At 45.3% G+C, this 26,472-nt stretch overlaps 1 protein-coding gene across 1 annotated transcript in view; it reads right to left on the reverse strand.

The window, feature by feature from the left end:
• Positions 1 to 293: 293 nt before the first annotated feature.
• Positions 294 to 26,472, reverse strand: part of cacna1bb (calcium channel, voltage-dependent, N type, alpha 1B subunit, b) — a 144,786-nt gene continuing 118,607 nt past the window's right edge. The window contains exons 33-48 of the mRNA XM_042709342.1: positions 25,520 to 25,636; positions 24,108 to 24,173; positions 21,204 to 21,295; positions 20,667 to 20,817; positions 20,101 to 20,228; positions 17,699 to 17,795; positions 14,003 to 14,108; positions 13,269 to 13,376; positions 11,527 to 11,666; positions 10,363 to 10,517; positions 9,800 to 9,926; positions 9,451 to 9,567; positions 7,765 to 7,806; positions 4,983 to 5,226; positions 2,855 to 3,075; positions 294 to 2,487 (exon numbers count right to left, since the gene is read on the reverse strand). Of these exons, the coding sequence (XP_042565276.1) occupies positions 1,924 to 2,487; positions 2,855 to 3,075; positions 4,983 to 5,226; positions 7,765 to 7,806; positions 9,451 to 9,567; positions 9,800 to 9,926; positions 10,363 to 10,517; positions 11,527 to 11,666; positions 13,269 to 13,376; positions 14,003 to 14,108; positions 17,699 to 17,795; positions 20,101 to 20,228; positions 20,667 to 20,817; positions 21,204 to 21,295; positions 24,108 to 24,173; positions 25,520 to 25,636 (2,475 nt within the window). The 3' untranslated portion in view covers positions 294 to 1,923. The remainder of the gene's footprint in view (positions 2,488 to 2,854; positions 3,076 to 4,982; positions 5,227 to 7,764; positions 7,807 to 9,450; positions 9,568 to 9,799; positions 9,927 to 10,362; positions 10,518 to 11,526; positions 11,667 to 13,268; positions 13,377 to 14,002; positions 14,109 to 17,698; positions 17,796 to 20,100; positions 20,229 to 20,666; positions 20,818 to 21,203; positions 21,296 to 24,107; positions 24,174 to 25,519; positions 25,637 to 26,472) is intronic.

Genomic DNA, 26,472 nt, shown 5'->3' on the forward strand with positions numbered 1-26,472 from the left:
TGGAACCAAAACAGAGACTTATATTCAATAACACATAACAGGACACACAAATCATGAAACAACTATCACACGGAAGATGGCCTTCTACTCAATAGTCAGCATCTAACACCGGATGAGGAAAGGGGAAATTTGAGACTTAAGGTCTGTCGTGTATGTAGTGAAACGTTACATGTATGCCAGGAAACGTAAGCTCACTCATTCACTCAGGAACCACTCTTGCACAGTGGAGGAGTAAAGGCAAAGTTTGCCATGCCCTCTGTTTTATACCAAATAAAAGACGACCCACACAAATGCATTTATCACAGGCAGCAGCTTTAAGACAATAATAACCACCAAGTCAGACAGGGACCTTCTTGCATGCACTCCGACCACACGTGTACCGTAGTTCACTCTGAATTGGCACCAAACTAACTACACACACATTTATGTCATAATAGTAATCTAGATTAGCAATATAATAGTTGCATGTCATATTCTCCAGCTCTAATATACCATTTCATATAAAGACCAAAGAATTAACTCTTGTTTAGCAGTCGATTTAAAAATCTATTCTTTTTTTTTTTTTGTGCAATCATATAAATCTCTGTTTCCATGTTTGTGATATGGGATGTTGTGGAGATGCCAGACCACTTCTGCTTGGCACTGACAGGCTGCATTCCAAGATGGCAGCTCAGTTTCATCTCTTAGGTATATGTCTCCTGTACAGATCTGCATTTTAGCCACAGACGGGAATACTTTTAAAGTTAGGCACTTGGTACAGTATTTGACGGCTTGAGCACTGCGTTTCAAAACAGGGAAAACAGAAGAGTAGAGCTTATCCGCGACGTCCAGCTATACTCCTCAAGGATCCCTTTGAAGGTCCAATGATACAAAAAGAGGAACACTGTTATTCAATGTACTATTCTATAGCTTGATACAAAACAAATTACAATTTTGGCCTCAGTTTTCCATCTTTTGCTTTATACGGATCCGTCATCTCAGTGTGTTTTAGTGTGTGTGTGTCTGTATGTGTGTGTTCAATTCGTCATTCCTTTGTCGCGAAGCGACAGAGGAATAGAGAAAAGAGCAGGAAGTCTTGAAAGTAAGAAATATCACTTTGCCTTCACATCCTCTGTCACAAAAAAAAACAACAACATGGATGTGAGACTGATGGGAACAGGTCCCAGTGGCGCTATAGTAGTGCATTTGTCATCATCAACGTCCTCATCGCTTGGGTGTCATGGCTCCAGTGCCGCTCAGCGTGGCCTCCCCAGCTTCAAGCCCTGCACTCCGTCTCCCCCCGGAGTAAGCTCGGCCTCGAGGGGTTGCCCTTTGACCTTGTGTGTCCATCAGTAGCCCTATAGAGTAAACTTTAAGAGAGAGAGAGAGGGATGGCTTGGGGAGAGAGGGAGAGAGAGAGAAGGATGGCTTGGGGACTCCCCATCGCTACAGAGTCAAATGCTCCTTTTCGTGAAGCTGTGTCTGAGTAGGTAGGTATGCCCAGAGCAGCTTTCCTACGCACAGGTGAAGTTCTCTTTGTCTGAGGGGACAATAGGGCCTTGCAACACTGTAGTCTTTCTGAGGTGTCAAACCACCATTACGTATTAAGAAAACTGTGACCTGCGAAGAGTCTTCTTCTTTTTTGTTTCAGGCTCATCTATCTTACACTGTTCCTTCAGGTCTCCAGCTTTTAGAGAACAAAGACGGACATACATTCACAACATGTAGGTCTTCCAGATATCCATTCATCCACACACACACACACACACACACACACACGCACGCACACGCATACACACACACACAGACACACACAAACACGCACATGCACACAAACACATACACACACAAACTCAGAGAATTGCAGTGTGCTCAATGTGGCCCTTCAAATAGAAATCTCATTTCCATCCCTTGACTTGACCTCGTCTTGACCTCGTGGCCCCGCTAGCACCAGTCCTCTTTCTCAGTCTCTTGGTAGCCGCCAGTGCCTCTGGCTCCGGAGCCGGAGGCCGAGCTCACGCCCAGGGTGAAGTGGTACCCGTTGGGCACCCCACCGCGGCCCGACTGGGGCAGGGCCGACGAGGAGCCTGTTCTGGTCCCGGACCCGGCGTGACCGGCACTGGGCAGCGTCCGCACCGAGCGGCCCATGGCGTGGTGGTGGGTGCTCAGCGCATCCTGGAAGTCGTCCGTCTCCTCGGGAAGCAGGTGGCGCGACTCTGCGGCCAGGCTGGGCACGGAGCCAATGCGGGTGACAGGCACTGGGGAGGGGCTGGCGCTGTCGGCGAGCAGGGAGTTGTGCTCCGAGAGGCCGCGGGTCAGGCGGCTGGAGCCGGGGGCAGGACGGGCGCTGGCAGGCGGCGGCATGCCGACGGGGGACGAGTTGGCGGTTTTGTAAGCGACGGCTGGGCGCGGGGTGAGGGGAGTCTGAGGGAGCTGGCGGCGGCTGCGGCTGGGGGTGTTGCCACTCGATGCCAGGATCACTGGGCTGCCCCTGGCAGTGATGCCAGCCTGGGGGAGAGAGAGAGAGAGAGAGAGAGAGAGAGAGAGAGAGAGAGAGGGAGAAAGCATAGTGATGTGGTGGGCAACTGGTGTACACTAATGAATAAAGAAGGGCACCGGCACATGAGGAGAGGGGCTCGGGAATTGACAAGTAAGTCACACACACAATTAATCTTCCACAGATGCACCACCTGAAATACATGCACATGTGTTTGCACTCTAGCCTGTAGGAATTACAAGCTTTCAGGTCGTGCCCAGGAAATACATTAATCAAGCCCACTCACACACACACACACACACACACACACACACACACACACACACACTCACAATCACACACGCACACAGACATACACAGAAACACACACACACACACCTGTTTCAGGCGTAAGGTCTCATGTTGTTCCCCAGGGGAGGTGGATCGGCTTGGTCCAGCTGAGTGGGCGTGGCCCTGCTCTCGGTTGCCGTAGCGCTCGCACGAGTAGTAGCGTGTCTTGGGCTCGCCCGACGCCGAGTGGTGCTTCCGCTCGTGCGAGCGGCCTCGATCCCGATCCCGCTCACGACTCATGTGCTCGCCCGCCACCTCTGCCGCCGAACCTGCGAACACATGGGAGCGGGGAAAACACGAAAAACACCATCACGCAACTTACATCTGCAGCGCAGACGAGCAACAAAGTCGAATGGAGACCATGTGAATTGCCGGTAGAGCTTATTTCTCATGACTCGCTCACTTCACGTTGGCCTTATAAAATGGGAATTAAAGGGCTAGGTGTCTCTCTGGAATGATTTTCATCATTGCCTGTGTTCTGTGCTGGTAGACCGTGCGATTGTAACACATGACGTATCTCAGATCTTTGAGCTCACCAAAATGTGTTCTATTAAAGTAAACTGTGTCCACAAAAGTGACTACAAGTCAGAGTAATAAACTAAAGGCCTGGAAAGAACAGGATGGTTGTTGGATGAGTTCACTCTCTTAACATTGTCCCTCTCTTTCTCTCTATCCCTCTCTCCCACTATTGTTTCACAGGTGCAGGTGTCTATAAAGCAGGTGCCGTGCATGTCGAGTATGGATTTCATGGCAACAGTTAAGAACCAGATACTGCCAACCAACACTAACAGAAAAGAAACCAACTAACTCCAACACTAACACAAAAGAAACCAACTAACTCCAACACTAACACTAACACTAACACAAAAGAAAACAACCAACACTAACACAAAAGAAACCAACCATTCCAACACTAACCCAAAAGAAACCAACTAACTCGAACACTAACACAAAAGAAACCAACCACCACTGACACTAACACAAAAGAAAACCGCTCCTTTGCCACATAAATGCGTACACATACAGACATATAAACATACAGTCTAAATGAACACAGAGCACTGCCTGAAGACACAACTATAACACACACCTCCACATCACAAGTTAAGGTTGCTAACACACTTGCACATTTTCATAGACTCCCAGCAGCAGAGACAACATAGATACAGTGTATATCTCTGTTCTTCAGAGTGTGTGTGTGTGTGTGTGCGTGTGTGTGTGTGTGTGTGTGTGTGTGTGTCTGAAATTAATTATACTTCATATTCTGTAACACTTCATGATAGCCAATCACTGAAAGGCCATCACCAGGTCTATAACAAATACAAAAAACATTCCAGTTATTATAAAATGAGATTTCTGATACAGCACAGAGCCTCCTTTGAGGATAGCAACCGTGCTGGTACATTAGACAGACTTACCCACAGTTCCATGGCGCTGAGTATAAAGGACCCCCCCCCCCCCCCCCCCCCCCTCCAAAAGCAGCTTTGCCCCTCCTGATCTCTGAGCTGGTAAGACTGCTTCTAGAGTCGCCAGAGCACTTGACACGGGAATATTCCCTCTGAGCCCCTTCGGGAAGTCAATGGAGGGCCTTTTGCTCTATAACCCGATCAGGTTTAATCCAGGGAGGAATTTATCTTATCGCCACGCAAGGGCAGCGGAGCAGGAAGGAGCAATGACGCCTGCGTCGCCACGCTGTTCTTTCAAATTCAGTAAAAGAAATGAGAAAAGTGAGTCTGATGTAATGGTTGACAGCTGACATTTCCTTCGTTCATTCATTTACTTTCATGGATTTGACACTTTGCCATACCGGGTGTTTTCAGCTACACGTTTTCGTGGTCTGCCTTGTGTGATTAGGCTTAATGGCTGACAGATGCACATGTCAAAACCCTTTCTGACCTGGAATACACCTAAGCATTTTCCATTTCCCGTATTCTTTGGAGAACTTTTCCAAATTGAATCAATTACTATCTGTGTGGGGGTGAACAGTGGAAGTGCATATCCCAGGGAACAGGGGCCAGGGAACATCAGAGATCTAAGATGGCTTCTCTGGGAATGCTTCCCTCTCTCTCTCTCTCTCTCTCTCTCTCTGTATATGTGTCAAAATCTTTGTTTGTGTGTGAGCAAAGCCTTTTTGCGAGTGTGTGTGTGACTACATGCGGTCGTGGTTGCATCTTACCCCGTGTAGTGGTCGTCTGCTCCGTGCTGTCCCTCTCCAGCGAGTTGTGCTTCTTGTCCCGCTCTCTGCGCTTGTGGCAGTGGTGGTGGTGGTGGTGATGGTGGTGGGCCCTGTCTTGGCCCTGCCCCTGGGCCTGCGAGGACCTCTGGAGCCCGTACTCCCTCAGGTTCACCTCCTGGGGGCGCTGTGGGTTCAGCGTGGATGCCGAGCGCCTCATGGTCAAGGGGCTCACGTCCAGAATGGGCTGGTCAGAGCGGAGGAAAGGGCAGAGAGATGAGAAGAGGAGAAGGACAGAGTAGGGGGAGCTGGGGGGGGGGCTCCATCCGTTTGTCTGCTGACGCTTCTACCTCTCCATCTATCGGTCATGCATCTACCGTTCTTCTAAACTGCACACACACTCCTGACAGGCCACAGAGACTGTGGTAACACTCAATCAGGAGAGCATCTTTGTAATGCATTATGATCAATTATGAACGTATTCATAAAGTCATACGTACTATCTGCGATGCTTTGCCATCAATACATTGGTATCTGTACCACATGATAATCATTGCATCCATATGACATTATAATTTACATTGTAATCCAGTATTATAATGTCTTATGAAACAATGTCTTCATAATGCAGAATTCAGCTATACATAAATACTGTCATAATGCATCATGGTGTTACCAAATGTATTTTTTTAATTACTTTACACCACCTGGTGGAGGTCATTTACTGATAAATGAGCACAGCGCTGATGCAGGCAGGTAGAACTGAGGCAGGTTATGTGCTAACAACCTGCTGAGGCTGCTGAGGACAGATAGCGCAAAATACTGCATAGAGAAAACCTTGAGAGAAGGACAGAGAGAGAATAGATACGAGGGAAAGAAAGAAAGAAAGGAAGAAAAGAAGAGGGACAGACCAGAACAACTAGCATAGGTTGCCCACAATAGCAAAATTACATTCAGTTCAGCCCACTGGCCCACAGACATAACGTCAGCTGTTTTGGCCAGTTCAACTGAGACAGAAACACGGGATGTTTGTGTCAAACATTCAGAGAAAGCCACGCTGAGATCGCACCTCTACTGTCACAGAAGAAAGGGGTCAGAGAAGTTGGCTTAGCCACACAATGGCTATGGGTCTCGTTTTCTGTGTCAAGTTGACCATACATCAGTTTGAGATCAGACTGAGAAGAGTTAATATGATTAAAATAGACCAGATATACTAGAATTGAATAAAAGGTTTGCTGACATAAAACAAAAAAGGTGATGATTTAAACTTGTAAGTGATCTGCTCAAGGACTGTTTACTGATTAACAGTGTTACTATTATTGATTGTATTGTAATTTAATTATTGATCAGTACTTGTTAATCACCCTTCTACTTCTCAGATTTCAAATGATATCTGCCGTTGCCTTTCTAAGATGACCCATAGCCAATGTTTAACAGTCTCATCAGTAACAACAGTCACATCGCCACAGCATCTGAAAGAAAAGCTTGTCACAAGCCTGCTATCACCATCTAGAGACCACAGCAGGTTTGTGCTCTGCAAATGGTTACCCCTTCTTGGCACATCTTTACCAAAGCAGATGTCAATACCACACACTACCATACAATATGCCTTTAATGCCGGTAAATTGACAGAATATGTTACATATTGACTAAAGGTAATATGTAGGTCAAGTATTGTGACTATATGTAGAATGTGCATATTGCATATGTATGGACACGTTTGCTATACGTATATGAATCAACGTCCATAATGCTAATGTGACTGTCCACTTTGTCCATTAACACATTAAGTGCCGAGACCGTGTCCCGGGTTAAAATGCTAACAAGTGCATCTCTGAACCATTCAAATATTAGAAAGCCTTTAACAAGAGGCTGATTTCCTCACGAGAGTCATTAAGTGTACATGAAAACTTGCTGACAAAACAGTGTGTCAGTATGATGGTATTTAGACTCCTTTGGCAAAGATGGGGGCTCCAATGGAGAAAGCGCTAAAGATGAAGAAAGGGGAGAACCACAAACACCACTCATTATTTCACAACCATCAAACACTCAGCACTTTACAAAGACCCTGAGATATAATCCACACACACACACGCACTTGCACACACACTCGCACACACACACACGCACACACTCAGGACAAATGCGCTCCACAATGTATTCTCAAAGCACATAATACACAAACTACATCACACAGTTGCGTACATCACACACACGAAAGAAGCCACACTAGCCTTGGATACGTCACTCCAGGAAGCCAAGACAGCGTGGTGACATAGGTTTGTGAGGGAGTGAGGAACCGTACCAATTTCCTTTATAAGGACACTTCATTTTAAATGGCGTCTTGTGGTCTGAAGTGATTAAAAAGATGAGTTTCATCTATCTTTCTAAAAAAAATCTGACATCTACAGCCAGGGTATGTAGTAATAAAAAAACAGCATGTTCTCTTATGGAAACATCGTAAACTCCCCAACTAGCACGTGGCCTGGGAATGACATTCAATTCTTCAAGGCTCGTGACCAATTTATTCCTTCAAAAGGGAATTATGGGAAATGCAGGCTAATTCTCAATCCCCACAGCAGCCTATGCAATATACCTCAGTAGAGAGGACCCAGTGTTGGAACACAGCATTAGGAACACAGACACAGACAGACACAAAGACACATGGGAGCGACACATAGACCAACACAGAGATGAGAGAAAGAGAGAGAGAGAGAGAGAGGGAGAGAGAGGAATATAAAAGGGAGGAGAGAAGAAAGAGAGAGAGAGGAGGGCTGGTACATACTGGCAGGTAAGGTCCAGTGGTGTGGCGAGGGTGGCTCCGTTGCTGAAACACACAGGTGAGGAGACACACACACACACACACACACAAGCAGCGTCAGGAGAAGAGGACCAGTGTGAGGAGACACACACACACACACAGCGTCAGGAAAGGAGGACCAGTGTGAGGAGACACACACACACAGACACACACACACACAGCGTCAGGAGAGGAGGACCAGTGTGAGGAGAGAGCAGAAAGACAGACAGGGGGAAGAGAGAAGAAGACTGAGAGAGGAGGAGGAGGAGGAGGAGGAGAATGAAAAGCCAAAGAAAGAGGACAGCAGATACTAGCAGACAGGTGAAAAGACAAGAGCGTCAGGGAAAAAAGAAAACAGGGAAAAAAAGACAAAAGTAGAAGAAAATATACTAAGTGTGTTGAAAGAAAGCAAAGACAATTTAGAAAATGAAACTGAAATTGGGAGAAATGAAATAAAAAGGGTAAAACTAAGAAGAAGGAATAGAAGAGACCAAAATAAAAAAGAGTACGGCTAGAAATCAAATCAAAACTTAGTCATGAAGAGGACAGGCCGAGGTCTGAAGGTTACGACACAGTAAGACAGACAAGAAGAGTCAGACAAGACACCGTTTGACAAACAACACGCAGGGACAGAGACCCATCCACTCCAACAGTATTGGAGCATAAAAAGACACTCAGACATAAGAGAGCAGAATTTGAGTTGATGTTTCAAAACTAAATATATGTAAGTATGAAATGGCAGAAAACTGAAAAAATGATTTGACCCTTTCAGGCCGTAGGTGTAATGAAAACATAAAAAAGTTGTAAGTATTTATCTATTAGTACTCAAGGTCATCTGACTCCACTTTCGCTCACAGCGAACCCCAGGGTGTTAGAGCTGACGGGTTAATATGAATGCTATCCACACACAGAGAATGAGCGATCAGAGAGACAGAAAAGTCTTGTTACAGAAGAATGAGTTCACATGAGTAATGGGAAGGAAAGGAAAAAAAGAAAAGAGAATGTTAGAAATATGAGACATGCACAGCAGAGTTTAGTCCCAGCAGTGACGGGAGAGAGAGAGAGAGAGAGATATGACTACAACAGACTTTTGTTTAAAATATCTGTGTGACAGAGGAAAACAGAGATACTGACACTCTCACCTGCGGGGAATCAAATAAAAAAAGTCAACAATCTGTCAAAAATACTGTTAAAATCTATTAACATTTTATCTTTGTCTATCAGTTATGACGTACCAGTAGCAGTAGCAGTTTCTGGAGAGTGTAAACTTGAAATAATATATGTCAAAATATGAATTATGACATTATTATCATTATCACTTTAATTTCCCTTTCTAGACTGTGTGCTATGTGATGGGCTCCTGGGTGCTTGTCTGCAGCTGTAGGGGGGCAGAGGGCGGAGGAGTGTGTGTGTGTGTGTGTGTGTGTGTGTGTGTGTGTGTGTGTGTGTGTGTGTGTGTGTGTGTGTACCTAATACTCAACATTGAGCCTGGGTGTGTGTGTGTGTGTGTGTGTGTGTGTGTGTGTGTGTGTGTGTGTGTGTGTGTGTGTGTGTGTGTGTGTACCTGGTACTCAACATTGAGCCTGGGTGTGTATGTGTGTGTGTGTGTGTGTGTGTGTGTGTGTGTGTGTGTGTGTGTGTGTGTGTGTGTGTGTGTGTGTGTGTGTGTACCTGGTACTCAGCATTGTTGAGCCTGGGCATGGAGGAGGCTCGGCCAGGCCCCTCCAGGATGGAGAATCGCTCCATGTCTGAAGTGTACTCCAAATCACTCAGCTCCGCTCCTGATTCCTGCAGCATATAAATATAGACAGCAACACACACACACACACACACACACACACACACACACACACACACACACACACACAATTACAGTGCAAATTATGCACACCACAAAGTCATGGAGTATTAGTGCACACTCACACAAACACACATCATGACATTATGATAAAAGGGATGATTGGAGTGATGTGTGTAACTCAGGAGTAACTCAGTGTGTGTTTTGTCTGCGTAGTCCTACCTGAGTTTTGCTTGAGGTCTGCGTGTCGTCTGATTGGCCCCTCTGTACCGACTGCCTGCTTCTCTGCTGCCCTTCCTGAGGTGCCTCCCCTGAGGGAGACTTCTTCATGGCACTGCTCTGGGTTTGGCTGAGAGGGACACACACACGCACAGACGCACACACACACGCACGCGCACACGCACACGCACACGCACACGCACACGCACACGCACACGCACACACACACGCACACACGCACACACGCACACACACACGCACGCGCACACGCACACGCACACGCACACGCACAAACACACGCACACACACGCGCCGCACACACCAGAACAAATACAACCTGAAAATTGCATCCACATGTACCTGCATACAAATACCAAATCTGCATTACATTCTATTTAACCTGATCAAACCTGATGGCTATTACTGACAGTAACAACAATAATGGTAATGCTAATCTGATTATTGCAAATTCAGGTTTAAATTAGATTAATGAGTCTGTAAACTAAGTTTGCAATATAATACAGACACATAATGATATAGTGATGATATAATCCTTTGATGCTTACGCTGCCTCTACACTGGTCAAGGAGGTAGTGGGCGGCGGCTCCGGCTGAGGCAGCGAATCAGGCTGCGCTGCGGGCGGGGCTTTGTCAGGGGTGACGGGCGGCTCCTGAATCTGTGTCAGGGGCAGCATGGGGCGGAACAAGGCCCCCACCTTCCCCTGCAGACATCACACAGCCGCATATGAGATTGGCAAGAACAACAACAGCCATTTCAGACAACAACAACAACCGCCATTCCTATCCAAATGAATAGGACCTTTTTAAAACACTTTCATGAGTAGCTGACTCCAGAAAGCCCAGCTTAGATTTTTTTTCTCACTGACAAAGCCCTCTTGGCTAACCTGTTGATAACAGAATCGTTATAAAAGTAAGCCTTGAAAAAATAAATCTAAGCCTTGCAATGAATTGAAAAAGAAAGTCAACAATTCATTGGGGCACACTAAGCTGGAACACACTGGCACCCAAACTAACTGACAGAATAAAACTCCATTTAGTTTTGAGGTTCTGGCCCTGTGTGCTAGTGTATGCATGTGAGTGTATGCATGTGGATGTGTGCATGTGAGTGTGTGCATGTGAGTGTATGCATGTGAGTGTATGCATGTGAGTGTGGGCATGTGAGTGTATGCATGTGGATGTGTGCATGTGAGTGTATGCATGTGAGTGTATGCATGTGTGGGTGTATGCATGTGAGTGTATGCATGTGAGTGTATACATGTGTGGGTGTATGCATGTGAGTGTATGCATGTAAGTGTATGCATTTCGGTGTATGCATGTAGGTTTATGCATGTGGGTGTGTGCATGTGAGTGTATGCATGTGTGGGTGTATGCATGTGAGTGTATGCATGTGAGTGTATGCATTTCGGTGTATGCATGTAGGTTTATGCATGTGGGTGTGTGCATGTGAGTGTATGCATGTGTGGGTGTATGCATGTGAGTGTATACATGTGTGGGTGTATGCATGTGAGTGTATGCATGTAGGTGTATGCATGTCGGTGTATGCATGTAGGTGTATGCATGTAGGTGTATGCATGTGAGTGTATGCATGTCGGTGTATGCATGTGAGTGTATGCATGTGGGTGTGTGCATGTGAGTGTATGCATGTAGGTGTATGCATGTGAGTTAATGCATTTAGGTGTGTATGAGCAGTGGCTAGGCAGCGAGTAGTACCGGCACTCCCACTCCCAATCCCACTCCCACGCCGGGCTGTTGCTGCTGCTGCTGCAGCTGGAGCTTCTTGGCACGGTTCTGCTTGTAGTAGTCAAAGATCATCAGCGCGGCGTACACCTTCCCCACCGTCAGCTCATTCACTGCAGGGACAGGAGGGAGAGGGGGACAGACTGCAGGGTTGAGAGGAGGAGAGAGCTGACTGGTTTAAAGCAGCAATAAGGTGTTCTGTTCCAAAACTAGCAAGCTAACTAGCCAAAAAGCATGCAAAAACCTTGCAAACACCACCAACAGCTCAGTTGACACTGATAGAAGCTTGCCAACACACTTACTGGTGTCTTTTGGCAGTATAGCTGGCAATATCATGCTGTGAAAGCTTTTCTTCCATTTTTGCAAGGTGTTCCAGCCTGGATATCCTGGATCTGTCCTTCACATGACCATATGCTATCAAAATGAATTTGAGGATGGTACCAAAACTAGTTGCCTATAAAACCACACCTCAAAAAGTGTCAAATTGTTGCATAGTGTTACTTTAAGAAGAGGTAGAGGTAAGGTTGAAAGACTTAGTATGTTTTACATTTTAAAATTCCCTGAAATACAATTAACACATTATAAAAAACACAAAAACACAGCTCCTCAGCAACTTGTGGATAAGAGAGAATGAAGCTGTATTCCATGATGCGTGTGGATCACAAATATCCACTAGATGGCAGTATAGCAATATGATTTACGGATAGATTTACTGGCAGTTACTGCTATTGCTAACTGGCTCTCTATAGGTTTACTGGCTCTCTATACTATACTCAGTATTACTTAATCAACCCACTGATGACAATTGATCTCCCTTGGCATCTCAATCACCCAGTGGATGCTGTCACCCTTCTACTACATCTACCATTATTTCTTTCCTCTTTTTTTGTACAGCTAATGTGTTCCAGGTGTTCCAACCCATTTGCTACAGTTGAGATCTGCCAGGCTTTTTGGGAACAGCTCCAGCCTTATTTCACACTGAAGAGATTAGAGCCTAAGCTGTGTTCATTACCGGCTCTCATGGTCGGGGAGAGGGTTCGGGAGTGTGGGGTCCAGAGGGATATAGACCAAGAGTGTAGCGCCATAGCGGCGGTGGTTAGCCGTGAGCTAGCCGGAGAGGGGAGCTGCAGGGAGGGGATGATGGGCGCTAAGAGACGGGCTAAATTAGCTTTCAGGCTTCTGAAATGAAAGCTGTTTATCTGCCTTCCTGATAGACCTGGATGAGCAGCGACGTGATTTAGTTTGTTTACTGTGTTCTTTCATTTCTCTCTCTCTCTCTCTCTCTCTCTCTCTCTCTCGCTCTCTCTCGCTTTCCACAAGATACAGAGGAAATCTTTTAAATGTAGGTTCAGTGTTCAGAAGTTGTTTTTTTACAAGCTGTTTGTGCTTTTATATCTCTCTCTCTCTCTCTTTAACTCTCTTTCTCTCTCGTACTCTCTCACTTATAGACAATCCGTCAATTACCAGACTGTCTGTGTGTGCGTGTGTGTGTGTGTAAACCCATCAGTCAGTCTGTCTATCTGTTTGTCAGCCTGTCTGTTTCTGCAGCGTGCCAGCCAGTCCTCCCTCGTGTGCCTGTCTAACGCTCTGACTGGCTCTGACTCGAGAGCCAGCGACCAGGCAAGCTGTCACGCGTCTCCCGTCACTGTACGGCCCTTGAGAGGGCTGGGTGCCGGTTGATGGGTTGATGGTTGGTGGGGGTTGGCGGCGCTCACGTTTGGGCGGGGTCACCAGCAGTTCGACGGTCTTGGCGGGCAGACTGGGCCACACTCGGTGGATCTCTCTCTTCAGGTCAGCGTCGCACAGCCGCTGAGCCAGAACACCTGCAGGCACCAGCGGAAAGGTCAGGAAATGTTAGAGCTCAAGGTTTTTTTTTTTTTATCAGTGGCTTTTTTCCTGAAATCACAGCCATTTGCTTAGAAGTAAGCGTGGTTCAGAAATAGAGCAACAAGGATTTTAGGTTAAAGGAATGATTCTGAGTTGCACTCCATCTACATTAGCTTTTGTTAGGTTATTAAAACTGAAAAGTTAATTTGACCAACATTCTATTTCCACTGACAATCAATGTAAAGTAATGTTGTCAGTATATGTGATAACACCTCATATTGCAATAAGGCTGTCTTCATCAATTTAAAAGCAGTGGCTAACACAGCATAGATAAAACGAAATCACAGAGAAAGCATTCACTACAGCACTCAAAATAATATTGCTCATTAGTGCTCGAGTTGGTTTGTTTGATATGTTGTGTGTGTGCGTGCGTGTGTGTGTGTGTGTGAGTGCGTGTGGGTGTGTGTGTGTTCATGTGTGCGTGTGCGTGTGTGTGTGAGTGCGTGTGCGTGTGTGTTCATGTGTGCGTGTGTGTGAGTGCGTGTGTGTGTGTGCGTGTGTGTGTTTGTGTGTGTGTGTGTGTGTGTGTGTGTGTGTGTGTGTTTAGGAAGGCGTGCCTGACCTGAGGCCAGTTTGACATCCAGGGCAGTGCGGATCAGTGCCATGAGGGTGGAGGTGAAGTGCACTGTGTTGTCCTCAGCAATGGGCATGTTCATCCTGACCAGGCGCTGCACCGTCGCCATGGGAGGGCCACACAGAGACGGAGAGAAACACACAGTTACACTTGAGTGAGTCCTTCTGGGGAGGGAGTTACAGGAGAGAAATGTGTGTGTGTGTGTGTGTGTGTGTGTGTGTGTGTGTGTGTGTGTGTGTGTGTGTGTGTGTGTTAGAGTGAGAGTGAGAGCAAGGGAGACTGAGACTACTGAATATGGATTAGAAACATGAGCAAGTCATCTCACTTATCTCAACTGAGCACACTAAGAAACTCTCCAGGAAAAGGATGTGAGAGAAAGAGAGTGTGAGAGAGAAATAGAGAGCGAGAGACAGAGAGAGAGGAAAATGAAAAAGAGAGAGACAGTGGAATAAGAAGGAGTGAGAGAATAATACCCTAATACTAGCCTGACGATGTCATACTATTCTAGTCAGAATATGAGTCTGATACCGCTCCGTTGGGCTGTGATTATGGGGCGTGTTTCAACCGAACCAGGAAAAAAAACGCCTCTTCGCTCAATTGAATATATCTAGAACCAATCAGAGCAACGTAGTATGACCATAACGTAGACCATGGGGCCAGCTGATACATTAAACTTTTACCGGATCCCGTAGGAAGGACGGCAAAAACATCTTTTCGATCGACAAATGCCTTGATCGCGTTTATCTGTTCCTCTTTCAAAATGAATGTGCTGTCAATGTCTTCTAAAACAGACTCGAATTTCCACATTTCAGCTCTCCAACGGCAGCCATGTTTGTTGAAAACAAATTCACCCCAAAAGCTCTTTGGTGACGTGGTTGATTACGTTAGGGTTGATCATCTGTCCATCATCGTATAAAGCCCGCCCTGACAATTGATTGGTCTATCTATCTCCTCACAGATTTTTGTGAGGAGATAGTTTCTCCCCAACGGAGCGACACCAGACCGAACTTCCCGACCTAAATTTTTGTGGGCGTGGCTAAGTTCGTCAGGCATCCAGGCTACCCTAATACCCTAATCAACTGAGATTAAATGATTATGGCCAATATTATATTCTGTGCAAATGTGTGCTTTTTAATTTTCACTATTCTCAAAGTGGTAAAACAGGTGATTTGTACAGCAATTTGTGTGAACAGAGATATAAGACAGTGAGATAGAGAGAGATATACAAAGAGAGAGGGAGAGAGAGAGCAGACATTCATGCAGTATTCATGCAGATGTAATGTCATATGTCATAGCAGGGACAGTTGGGTATAGATGGTGGTGGCAGGGATGGGGGTTAGAACAGGAACAGAAACTCCGCACAATACTGTAGTATGTTCCTCTGCTGTACTACAACACCCAGGCAGTCTGTGGTTATGTGGGTACATGAGCAGGAAAGAGCGAGAGAGAGAGAGATAGAGATAGAAAGAGAGAGAGAGAACATATTTAGGTCTGCCCCCCACAGACAGATCTAAATGCTCGTCCCATGAGTGCAAGCAACAGTTTCTGCTGTGAGTTGAGCTGCAGGCTGTTGCGCTGAACCCTGACTAGTCACGGCTAATTTACATCACAGTGTGACACGCCAGTACCACAGACGCACAGTTCAGCGGGAAGCATGCAAATGCAGAACACTTTAGTAACTTCTCTTATGAAGTGAAGGAGAAACTGCATACTAATAGTATACAACTGCATACTAATATATGCATACTGCATACAGAACCTTCTTCTTCCTGGCAGCGGAGGCTCACACTGCTAGCATGTGCTATGAGGTGGTGTGTGGCCGAGTTGCCTGACGGTTGCTAGGGGGTCGGTGTATTTGCCTGAGCTCAGCTGATCACACATTGGCATGGTAACCACGGTGATATAGGGGGAGGGGAGAGGGCCTCACATCCACATGTGTAGTCAAGGTCATGGATCCTTTAAGACAGCGCGCATGCACACACACACACACACACACACACTCACACTCACACTCACACTCACACAATCTGGCTCATATCCCCCACCTCTAAAGTCACACCCACCCACAGCCATTTAAGACAGATACTATAAAAGAACACCAGATAAGGGCCGCCCTTGGAGACACGAGTGACATGCTGAGAAACAGGAGCATGTGAGGGAAAAATTAACAAAAGCTGATAATTGAAAAAGTTTGCATATCCAATCCAGGCAATTGCTCCGAAAAGAAGACAAATAGAACAGAACAAAAACAAAACAAACCAAAACAAAAGGCCATCAGAATGTCTGTCGTGCAGACTGATGGAGAGAGGAGGAAGCCCACTGACACACATAGGCAGGCCTGTGCACACCACGGACCAAAGCAGAGAGAGAGAGAGAGAGGAGGAGAGATGGAGAGAGGGAGAGAGAGAGAGAGAGAGAGAGAGAGAGGAGAAAGCCTACTGACACACATAGGCAGGTCTGTGCACACCATGGACCAAAGCCGAGAGAGAGAGAGAGAGGAGGAGAGATGGAGAGAGGGAGGGAGGGAGAGAGGGAGAGAGAGAGAGAGAGAGAGAGAGAGAGAGAGGAGGAGTGATGCGTTTCCACAACGGCACACAAGAAGAAAAAAAGAGATGCAACAAAGACAAGTCTCGCTTCAGTGCACAAATACAGCCTCCTCGCTACTGTCATCTCTCTCTCCCTCTCCTTTTCCTTTTCTCCATCCATCTTTTCCTCTCCCTGTCCCAGCCTGATCTCCCTCTCTCTTTCTCCCACTTTGTATCCCCCTCTCTCTCTTCCCGTCTTTCTCTCCCTTCTGTCGTCCCTCTCTCTTTCTCCCTCTCACTTTCTCTCTCTCTCGCTCTCTCTCTCTCTCTCTCTCTCTCTGTGGATTGACTGCTCACGCCTGTGGGTTATGTTTGGACCGAGTCGTGGGACGTCACAGACACCCTCCTCAGACTGCACAGGCAGACATAGTGGCGCTTCTGGCCCGAGCAAAGCCAACACTACAATCTTAACCCTCATCCCATCACACAGCTGCAGCCACAGACAGCCCATTCACACCACTGTGTGTGTGTGTGCGTGTGTGTTTGTGTTTGTTTGTGTGTGTGTGTGAGAGTGTGTGTGTGTGCGTGTGTGTGTGTGTGTGTGTGTGTGTGTGTGTTCATCTCAGGTTAAACATTTATACTTAACCTGGAATTCAACCTGTTCTTTCAGTACAAATTATCTGGAGATGCAGTGCCCAGTTTCTCAACAATTGGTGCAGAGATACAGCATCATGGTACTGTGAAACGGTAGCAAGTGGGTACAGTGCTTTGCAGTGCAGCAACCCATGGGCCTCCTTGCTAGCAGGCATGCCTTCCATGTCCGAGGTTGCACGTTCGAGTCCGGTGCGGGACTTTGCTTGGCTACACAACCCAAGTAACAACCGCATATCAAACACAACGGACACTACAGTCCACCTGTCACCAGCTAAGCCGCAAATAAAGAACACAAAAAAGCAGCTTCCACAGGTACAGCACAATACTACCCACTACTAGCCAGAGGACAGCCTATTGCAAGTATTGCACAGAGGATGTGAAGCACAATACTACCCACTACCAGCCAGAGGACAGCCTATTGCAGGTATTGCACAGAGGATGTGACTGCACAAAAATGGTGTCTGTGCACAAGTGTGTGTGGTGTGTGCGTTTGTGTGTGGTGTACCTTGTAGGCAATTCGTGGCGGACATTTCTTTCCCAACCCCAGCGGTGGGGACATGTGGCGGAGCATCTCATACATATCGAGGTAGTTCATGCGGCCACTTCACAGGGTCAAAGGTCGCAGGGGAAGGAAAGAGGGAGGAGGGCAGTGAGGGAAGAAAAAAAATGGCAAGACAAAAAGAAAAGACCATGAGAAAAAGAAAAATGAAACAGAGCGTTATTCTTTCTTTTTCTCCCGGGAATTGGTTATGGCAGGGGCATTTTAAAGACATCCCAGTCACATCCCAATTCCCAAGACGAGGATGACGCCCAGTATCTGAAAGAAAGACTGAAAACGCTGGCGTGGGGTTGAAGTGGGTTTGCGAGACATGGATGGGGGAAGGGGTGGTGGCTGTGACTTTCTCACTGGAGATGTCTCTTCCTGCATGCTAGTAGACATCAGCGGATAACTCACATGGCAACCAGGAAACACAAGCTCACAAGGCTGCCTTCTTTTCAGCAACTTCTGTCTTTGATGTTCTACAACACTAAAACCAATTATATTTCCCCAGGCATTGGTCTTCCAAAATTCAATTTGGAGAGGATAACGGAGGATAAAAATAACAAAACTAAAATCTCAAATCTCACAAAAATCTCCAGAGCTAATTGGTTTTCAATTGTTTTTGTTATGATTGTTCCACTATCATAAAAAGTATTACAGTGTATGGATTATGATATATCAGTGTCTGTCTTTTTGAAAGCAGCATTGCTGGAGTAAAATTTATTGAGCTGCTGTGCATTTTCCTCTTGAAATTGAAATTGTATAATAACCTGTACAGCCCCCCCACCCACCCCAATTTATTGCTTGTCTTAGACTTTGCTTTTGTTTCCTGCTGTTACCATGGTTACCCGCTATCCAATTAGTAGGGGGAGGGGTGGCAGGCCAGTTATTTCTCAGGCAATATGGCATCTGCCTCTCGGCACCCTCTAGTGGAGGAGAGGAGATGTGCGGCTTCTGCAAACCTTGTAGGCCACTCTGTTGGGGCAGTTCTTCCCTAGGCCGAGGGGAGGGGAGATTACACGCAACAGATTGTACATATCCTTATAGACTACCCGCCCGCTGCAAAGAACACATCACAGTTAGGGCACACAGAAAAGAGTGGAGCAGGACATTTCAACCACGGCATAGAACAAAACAACAATGATCATAAACACAGTAGTTTCAGTGAATTAAACTTGAAAACAGTGCTGAAACAAAAGAAACAATCTTTTTTTATATACACAAGATTTCCTCTGCAGAAGTGTTGTGTGCCTGAGGTCAGATCGTTCTGTCATAGTGTGAATAGTTCTCTGAGTCATATGAGAAGGATTACTGCCGTTAGCCTGATAAACTCCAATCCACAGTCTATGACTGCCTACAAGTGCAAGACCACTGACCACAAAGATATCGATTGAACGGCGGGTAGCATGTGACACTGCCAACCGCGGAGTCTAAAATGGGAATACTCACCTGGATACCACCTGGATACTCACATACTACACATGTGAAGCATTTAGGTGGAATTCTTGCTTCCACCTCAAAATGTGAAGCTATTAAATAGTCTCCTGAGAGTCTGTAGGAGTCTTCATCGTGTACAAGTGTTAATAATTTCATAAGAGGCCCAAAAAGATTCAGAAATGCATTTTCAGGTTGTTTACGGAATAGTCGTGACATTTCGACAGAGCTCCTCTAAACTACCTCCCTCAGTCAATTTCACCCTGATTTCCCTAAAAGGGAATCATCCAGGGATGCAGAATCTACAGAGCTTGCAGCCTGCACAATACAACACTTAATTATAAAACAGCTGTTTGTCTGTAAGTGTGTGACACTGAACATATGATTAAATACATCTATGCTTTCAGCAACAGCAGCGTTTCATATATGCCCTACATACACTTCACATATAGTGAATATGAATAATAACTATTTCAATGGACCGCACCCACACATTCAAGACTTTAGAAGTCTTTTCATGCTGTGCTTCTAGAAGCGTTTCTCGAAAATAAAAACGTCTTGTGACTCAACATGCTTTTTGATGGTCTAGCCTTCTGACAGCGACGGCGTGAGCAGAATTTTGTGAAGGATCCGAGCGGAAGGAAGGAAAGAGGGATAGAGTGGAGGAAGAAAGAAAAAGAGGAGATTTACGTGCGGCGCCGTGACGATAGCTCCCTGGGAGCTGAGCGGGTGTGTCGGCTTGGCTTAACCGACGGGCAGAAATACAGAATACCCAGCGATTTAAGGGGAGAGGCTTTTAGCACGGACGCTTGTCACCAGTGTCACATCGGCTACACGCCGTTTCTAACACTCACGCTCACGCAACTCAGAGTCTGTTTCACAAGTGCCGCCTGTTTTCCACACGCTGCTGAAGTGGGAGGTTTGGTACGTACCAGGCTGCCGGGTCGTACTCGGCCCAGACACGGATGAACTCGTCCAGGTGGTGAGGACCCAGGATGGAGGCATCTCGCGTCAGGTACTCAAAGTTGTCCATGATGACGGCCACAAACAGATTGAGCATCTGCAGGCAGGCAGGACACGTGACAATAGTTAAGGGATATCAATGCGTGTGTCTGTGTTAGATTAGATAGTCAACATAAATAAAGAGTGAACATCAGCTTACAAAAACATTCCACATTAGCATTCAACAGTTCAACTGACACATTCCATCAAAGAGAGAACTGGCTATTCACAGTCCAGGCTATTCAGTCCTCTCTTTGGAGTTTGTCGAGTAGATGAGAATCTTTTTGACAATGCAAAGGAATAACATCATTTTCAAAACATTCTGTTATCGCTTTCCACCGAGGCGTGGATATAGGATGTCGGCGTGTTGACATATTCTTCATTTGACAAAAGCAAATCCCTTCAGAGTCCTCTCTTTGGAGTTAGCTTCGTTAGCTGTTGCGGAGGTTGCATGTGAATGAGTTGAAGACAGAGGGGGTGTGTTTGGGCAATTCACCAGGAAGGAGCAGAGGAAGATGAAGGAGACGAAGTAGAAGTAGGCAAAGTCGCTGCCGCACTCCCTCCTCGCGTTGCCGGCGGCGGGGTCACACTCTCGCTCGCTCAGGCAGTGCTGCATGATCTCATGCCACGCTTCCCCCGTGGCACTCCTGACACACAAACACACCCCAGCTCATGAAATAACTAATATACTAATAGATTATTAGAACATGCAGTATTTATGGCTCATATACTAATAGATGAAAAGAACATGCAGTATGTATGGCTCATATACTAATAGATGAAAAGATTATGCAGTATGTAGATGGCTCATATACTAATAGTTGAAAAAAAAATACACACAGTATCTATGACTCATACTCTAATACAACATGGGGGAACCAAATTATGTCTAAAAATAAACGTGTTCTCAAATAGAATGGAACAGTTGTTTTTCCCCACTCACATAGAGTGAACACTGAGTTAATGAGGCTTGTTCATGAATGAATGTATAAGCTGTCTAACTTCGAAATAATGCTGTCCAAAAGCACTTTACCTGAACAGAAGTATCAGGGCCTGGAAGAAGGTCTGGAAATTGTTGTGGCGGTTGATTGCTGTGTCATCATTTAGCTGGATGTTTCCAAACACCTGTGAGAAGGGACAGAAGAGAAGAGAAGAGAAAAGAAGAGAAGAGATGAGATGAGAAGAGAAGAGATGAGAAGAGGCAAGGACTGAGGCCCCCTTTAAATCATACCATTCTCTGTACCGATGTGTCTTTCTAAAATAATAAAAGGTTCAGATGTGTCCACTGTTTGGCCAGACAAACAAATAACATACATTAATGACACTGACGCTTTGTTTTATTATTGCTCTTTGCCTGCAAAAAATAAATAAAAAATAAAGCAACATGAAAAAAAGACTAGCTTCACAGGGTTATATAGCAGAGAGAGAGAAAGAGAGAGAGAGAGACAGAGACAGAGAGAGAGAAGAGAGAGAGAGAGAGAGAGAGAGAAGGGTACAGGAACACCCTGAGGAAGAATCACTCAATAATTAAGCTGGGCCTGAGGACAGGTCACACACTGTGTCTGGAGTACACACTGACCTCTTTTACAGAGAACTCAAGACAAGACTCTCCACACACAGCATGATCATAACAGTGTTGGTGCCCCAAGCTGCTCCTGGGGTTCCACTAGGTTTAAAAGTGAGTGAATTCTCTTAGCAGGCCTATACAGGGCAGGCTCTAGGACCCTGGGGAGGTGCTCTGGGGACTAGGGAGGACGGGCCATCCACTGATTGAAGGATCAGGTGCAAATTGTTTGACTAGTTTGAAACTGAGCAGCAACTAGTGACAAAGAGTTTTAGAGTCAGAGAGAAGCAGGACTGCGAGAGGGGAAAGGTGCCAGTAACACTGGGTGAAAGCCGGTGGGTTTATCTGTTTTCAGTTATGTTTGAGTGCCTAAGTTTGTAAGTTTAAGCCTTAATAAAGGACCTGCATTGCTGAAATTCCCTTGTCGTGTCCTTCCGAACGCTGGGCGTTCACCACACGCACAGACACACACACATACACACACAATGTAAGCGCTTGCTATCTTAACGTTAGTACCAGTCTCAATAGTTTTTACCACCATAGCACACTTGGACAATACAAGTACTACAAGTAATAAACCCTGCTCTGAAGGTAACACAGGTGGATCTTCTAGGCCCAAATTTGAGTTTTTCCATCATCTTATTACTTTAATATTGCTTCAACTTTTTTCTAACAAACAATGAAAACATTAAGAAGTGCCACAGATCAAAATGCCTCTTCAAACGCCTATGAAACATTTATAATGCGTTGACATACAATTTCTCTAAAACACAGTTGCATTACTGCAATCTGACAGCGCTGTCAAATGCACTTCTGTGGGCATAATCGAAAGTTGTGAAACAATTTGTATCTCCAATAGAGAAAAACATTTAACTTTATAGGGTGTGTAGTGTGCGTGTGTGTGTGTGTGAGAGAGAGAGAGAGAGAGAGTGTGTGTGTGTGTGTGTGTTTGAGAGAGAGAGAGTGTGTGTGTTTGTGAGAGAGTGTGTGTGAGAGTGGGGGGGTGGGGAGAAGAATAGTTTAGCCCCCTGTCGTGCTACCCTGGGGGCTTCATGGTGATTATACCACTTACTGATTGAAATGCTGCTCTTCTTCAGCGAGACACAATTAGCATTGATTTATAATGCCACGCTAATCTACGGGACGGCCCGCAACATTCATTCTGTGCACAATTTAGTAGATTGCCTGCAATGCTTCAAAATGAGCAATCAAAACTAAAGGTTGGGACCATCAGTTAATGTGACGGAATGTCAGACATATGGACCCGCCCTAGTTTGATGGTAAAAATGGCTCTTAAAGGGTGTCCACATGGCGACGGTGAAAACTGAATTTTTGCAAAAACTAAGACGATGCAATGCTATTTACTTATTAACTAATTACTTATCACTAAATAACTTCAGCCTAGCTCTTCCCACTTTGTGTTTTGGACCACACCTTTACTGCTCGATCTGCAGCATGTCAACTTTTGTACAAAAGCACGCATGCCCTGCTGTTTCAGCCATCTAACTAATGCCCAAAGTTTTTCCTTAATGGAGTAAACTTAGAAGAAGAAGAAGAGAAGCTCCTCTAAGATGTCTGCCAAGTAGTGCTGTTCACTATTATTCACAGCCTAGTAAGTGTGTCAACTATTATTCACCAGCCTAGTGAGTGTGGTCTTGAATGGAGTGTGTGATTGCTGCGTTCCCTTTTTGACAGAGTGCGCACTCACAAAAGAGCGATGTGTGTTCCGTCCTCGGGTTGCCCTCTCTAATGTGTTCTGCAGCGGAGCCCTACAGAGGACGCACCTTCATCTAGCACTATTAGCATATTCATTAAAGGCCCAGACTCCACTGGAGTGGAATATATTATACCACACTGAGTCAAAAACTGTGTAATTATCAAACACTAAGTCATCCATTGCCTTTCACTGTACAGAGACTGTAACAAGTTCATCCCCATGCACTGGAAGAGGTGAGGGAGAGGCAGAAACGCCAACAGTGAATCAGATTCTAGCAATCAAAAAAAGAATTTTCATTTATTGCTCTTAGCTTGACTGTTCTCTCCCTTGTACGTCGCTTTGGACAAAAGCGTCTGCTAAATGACTAAATGTAAATGTAAAGAATCAAACCATTCTCTTCTCATTTGTGTCTAAGGGAGTCTAAGGGGATTTCACTGACATATTACTATCATCAGAGCTTAGTCACACACTAGTGTGTCATGTGATGATCAAGCCAAATTAAATGACTATCTTCACACTTCAAGTAATCATTGGAAAACTGCAAATCATTCTATGAAATTAACATGTCATCACACAAATTTGATTTCAGAGCATAGTTCCCCCTGGGGATACCACCTATTGTCCACTGTGCCCTTTGACCTTAGACCAATACCCACCTGCATCCCGATGATGGCGTAGATGAAGAACAGCATGGCGATGAGGAGGCAGACATATGGCAGTGCCTTGGGAACAGGAGAGAGACAGTTACTGTGGTGATCCATCACCAAAACCATGAGCAGCAGCAGATGTTCCACAGGACAGACTCTGACACAGACTGTAAGTGTGTTATGAAGGATGATCTCTGTGAGAGGTACCCCACATTTAATTTTATAAGAGTGGGTTCACACTTGCCTGCTTCTGTGGCAGCTGCATTAGGTGGTTGTCTAATTTGGAGACCGATCTTTTAAGCATGAGGTGTGTTCAAATACTGAAACGCATAACCATGAGTGTGTTCACTAAACACCTGACTCTAATAATCTTGAAAACTAAGGAGAAGCAATAAGCTCATTCATATAGCAGGGACAGGTATTACTCAATAAGAGCTACTTGAGCATTACTTAGAGAAATACACCATCTTTTCAGAACACACATTAGAGTTAGTCTTTCAGCAGTGTCAAAGTTCCACCAGTCTACCCGTAGGGAGTCGTCACTTAATGCAGCTTCCACAGAAGCAGGCAGGTGTGAACCCACTCTTATAAAAACAAATGTGGGGTAACTCTCATAGAGACACTCTTATTTCCTCAATGCGTGTAATTTCAAAAGTGTGGACCAGAGTGCTGAGTAACTACAGTAGTTGGGCTGAGGTGGGATGTTTATGGTCTCATTTATACAGAGGTCAAAGGCTCGCTGACCTTTCGACTCCACTTAACCACACTAATGGCTTTAGCATTCATTACATCGTACATCTTGTAGTTGTCATGAAAACAACTTCCCCATTCATTACAATTAAGGCAAAGCTTTCCACACATAGGGTATGCTCATCAATTATTCAGAGATTAAAAGCCCTTCACCATCTGGCCCTTAACCCCAACCATCCAGTGACTTTCCCATGACAATCAATCAACCCAAGTCAATGTTCATCATTTTGAGAAAAGAGTACACAGCTTTTTAACAGCATCCCAGTGGAATTAGAAAAAAGACTATGTTTGACACGTATGTTTACTCACTCTCGTTAGGATGACTGACAGCAGTGACCTTTCACACAGTTGCACGCATTTTTTGACGTGATTCATTACCAGAAACCAAGCCCAAAATGTAACGCATATAGTTGCAGTCTTATCAATTTTGGAAAAATGAAAGTCAAGTAGTCAATTGCAAAAGTCTCCCACGATGTCTTGGAGTGATCTAATTTCTACCTTGCATAATAACAATTGACTTCTGATAGTTGACGTAACTATTTCATTGGGGATTGACTATAACTTTTGCAGGGGATGACCTTCCACTCCTTTTGCCAACCAACAAACCTGAATCTGACCACACTGGGAGGCTCCCTTGGGAAAAGACTGTGCTTTGGAAACGGGGGTCCTACCTTGAAGGACTGCACGAAGGTCCAGAGCAGGATGCGGATGGTGTAGCCCTGCCGGAGCAGCTTGATGAGGCGGGCCGCCCTGAAGAGCCTCAGGAAACTCAGGTTGATCAGCTTGTCCTGGGGAGGGGAGACATGAGGGGCTTTTACAGAGGTGCCTTGGAGGAGTGCTTCTAAACGGCGAGGCTGATCTCAGGTGAAAAGCTTCTCCGTGATGTGCAGAAGGATCGTCTATAAGGGCTTGTGTGCCAGGCATCATGCTTTCCCATTCAATCTGACAACACTGATTCATGCTATGACAATCAGTGGCTTTTCTTGAACATACTGTACATATTTCGTATCAGTTAATAACAGCTCTGACACATGCTTGGGTTATACATAGCAGCCAAAGATTAAATATATCTTCGTCATGATGCACTGAGGAGGTTGTAAAGGGGGGCAACACTTTGAAAAAAGCCATTATACAGGCCATTAGCAATGAAGCCGCTAATGGACAGATTTCAATTCATTATTATAGACGGATAAATATATATCTAGAAGATGAAAGAAAACAAAAAACTAAGAGAGATTAATGTAAAGATGTAATAATCTTTTTCTATGTTGAAAAAATAACAATGTCCACTCCAAAGTACATAAAATGATTAGGAAATCATTTTATCATTAATCTCTAAATCTTAATAAAAGCATGTTTTAAGAGAAAGACTCTCTGCTTCCTTTCTTTACATTTCTAAGTCAAAATAAATACTTACAAATAAATACAGATGTGCCAACCAGGTACTTAAGTTTGGGTCAAATTGCAGGCCCATCTTCCAGTTGGATTGCATGGCTTATCAAAGCTAAGGAGTTATGTGTTAGCATAAGGCGATCTGGCATGCAACTCATGCTAAAATCATGCTAAAATGGGAGAACCGAATGTCCATTCGCTCAAAACTGTGTAGTCAGCATGCCTGTGTTTG

Source organism: Clupea harengus, chromosome 12 (assembly GCF_900700415.2).
Source record: "Clupea harengus chromosome 12, Ch_v2.0.2, whole genome shotgun sequence".
In the NCBI taxonomy this organism is placed as follows: Eukaryota; Metazoa; Chordata; class Actinopteri; order Clupeiformes; family Clupeidae; genus Clupea; species Clupea harengus.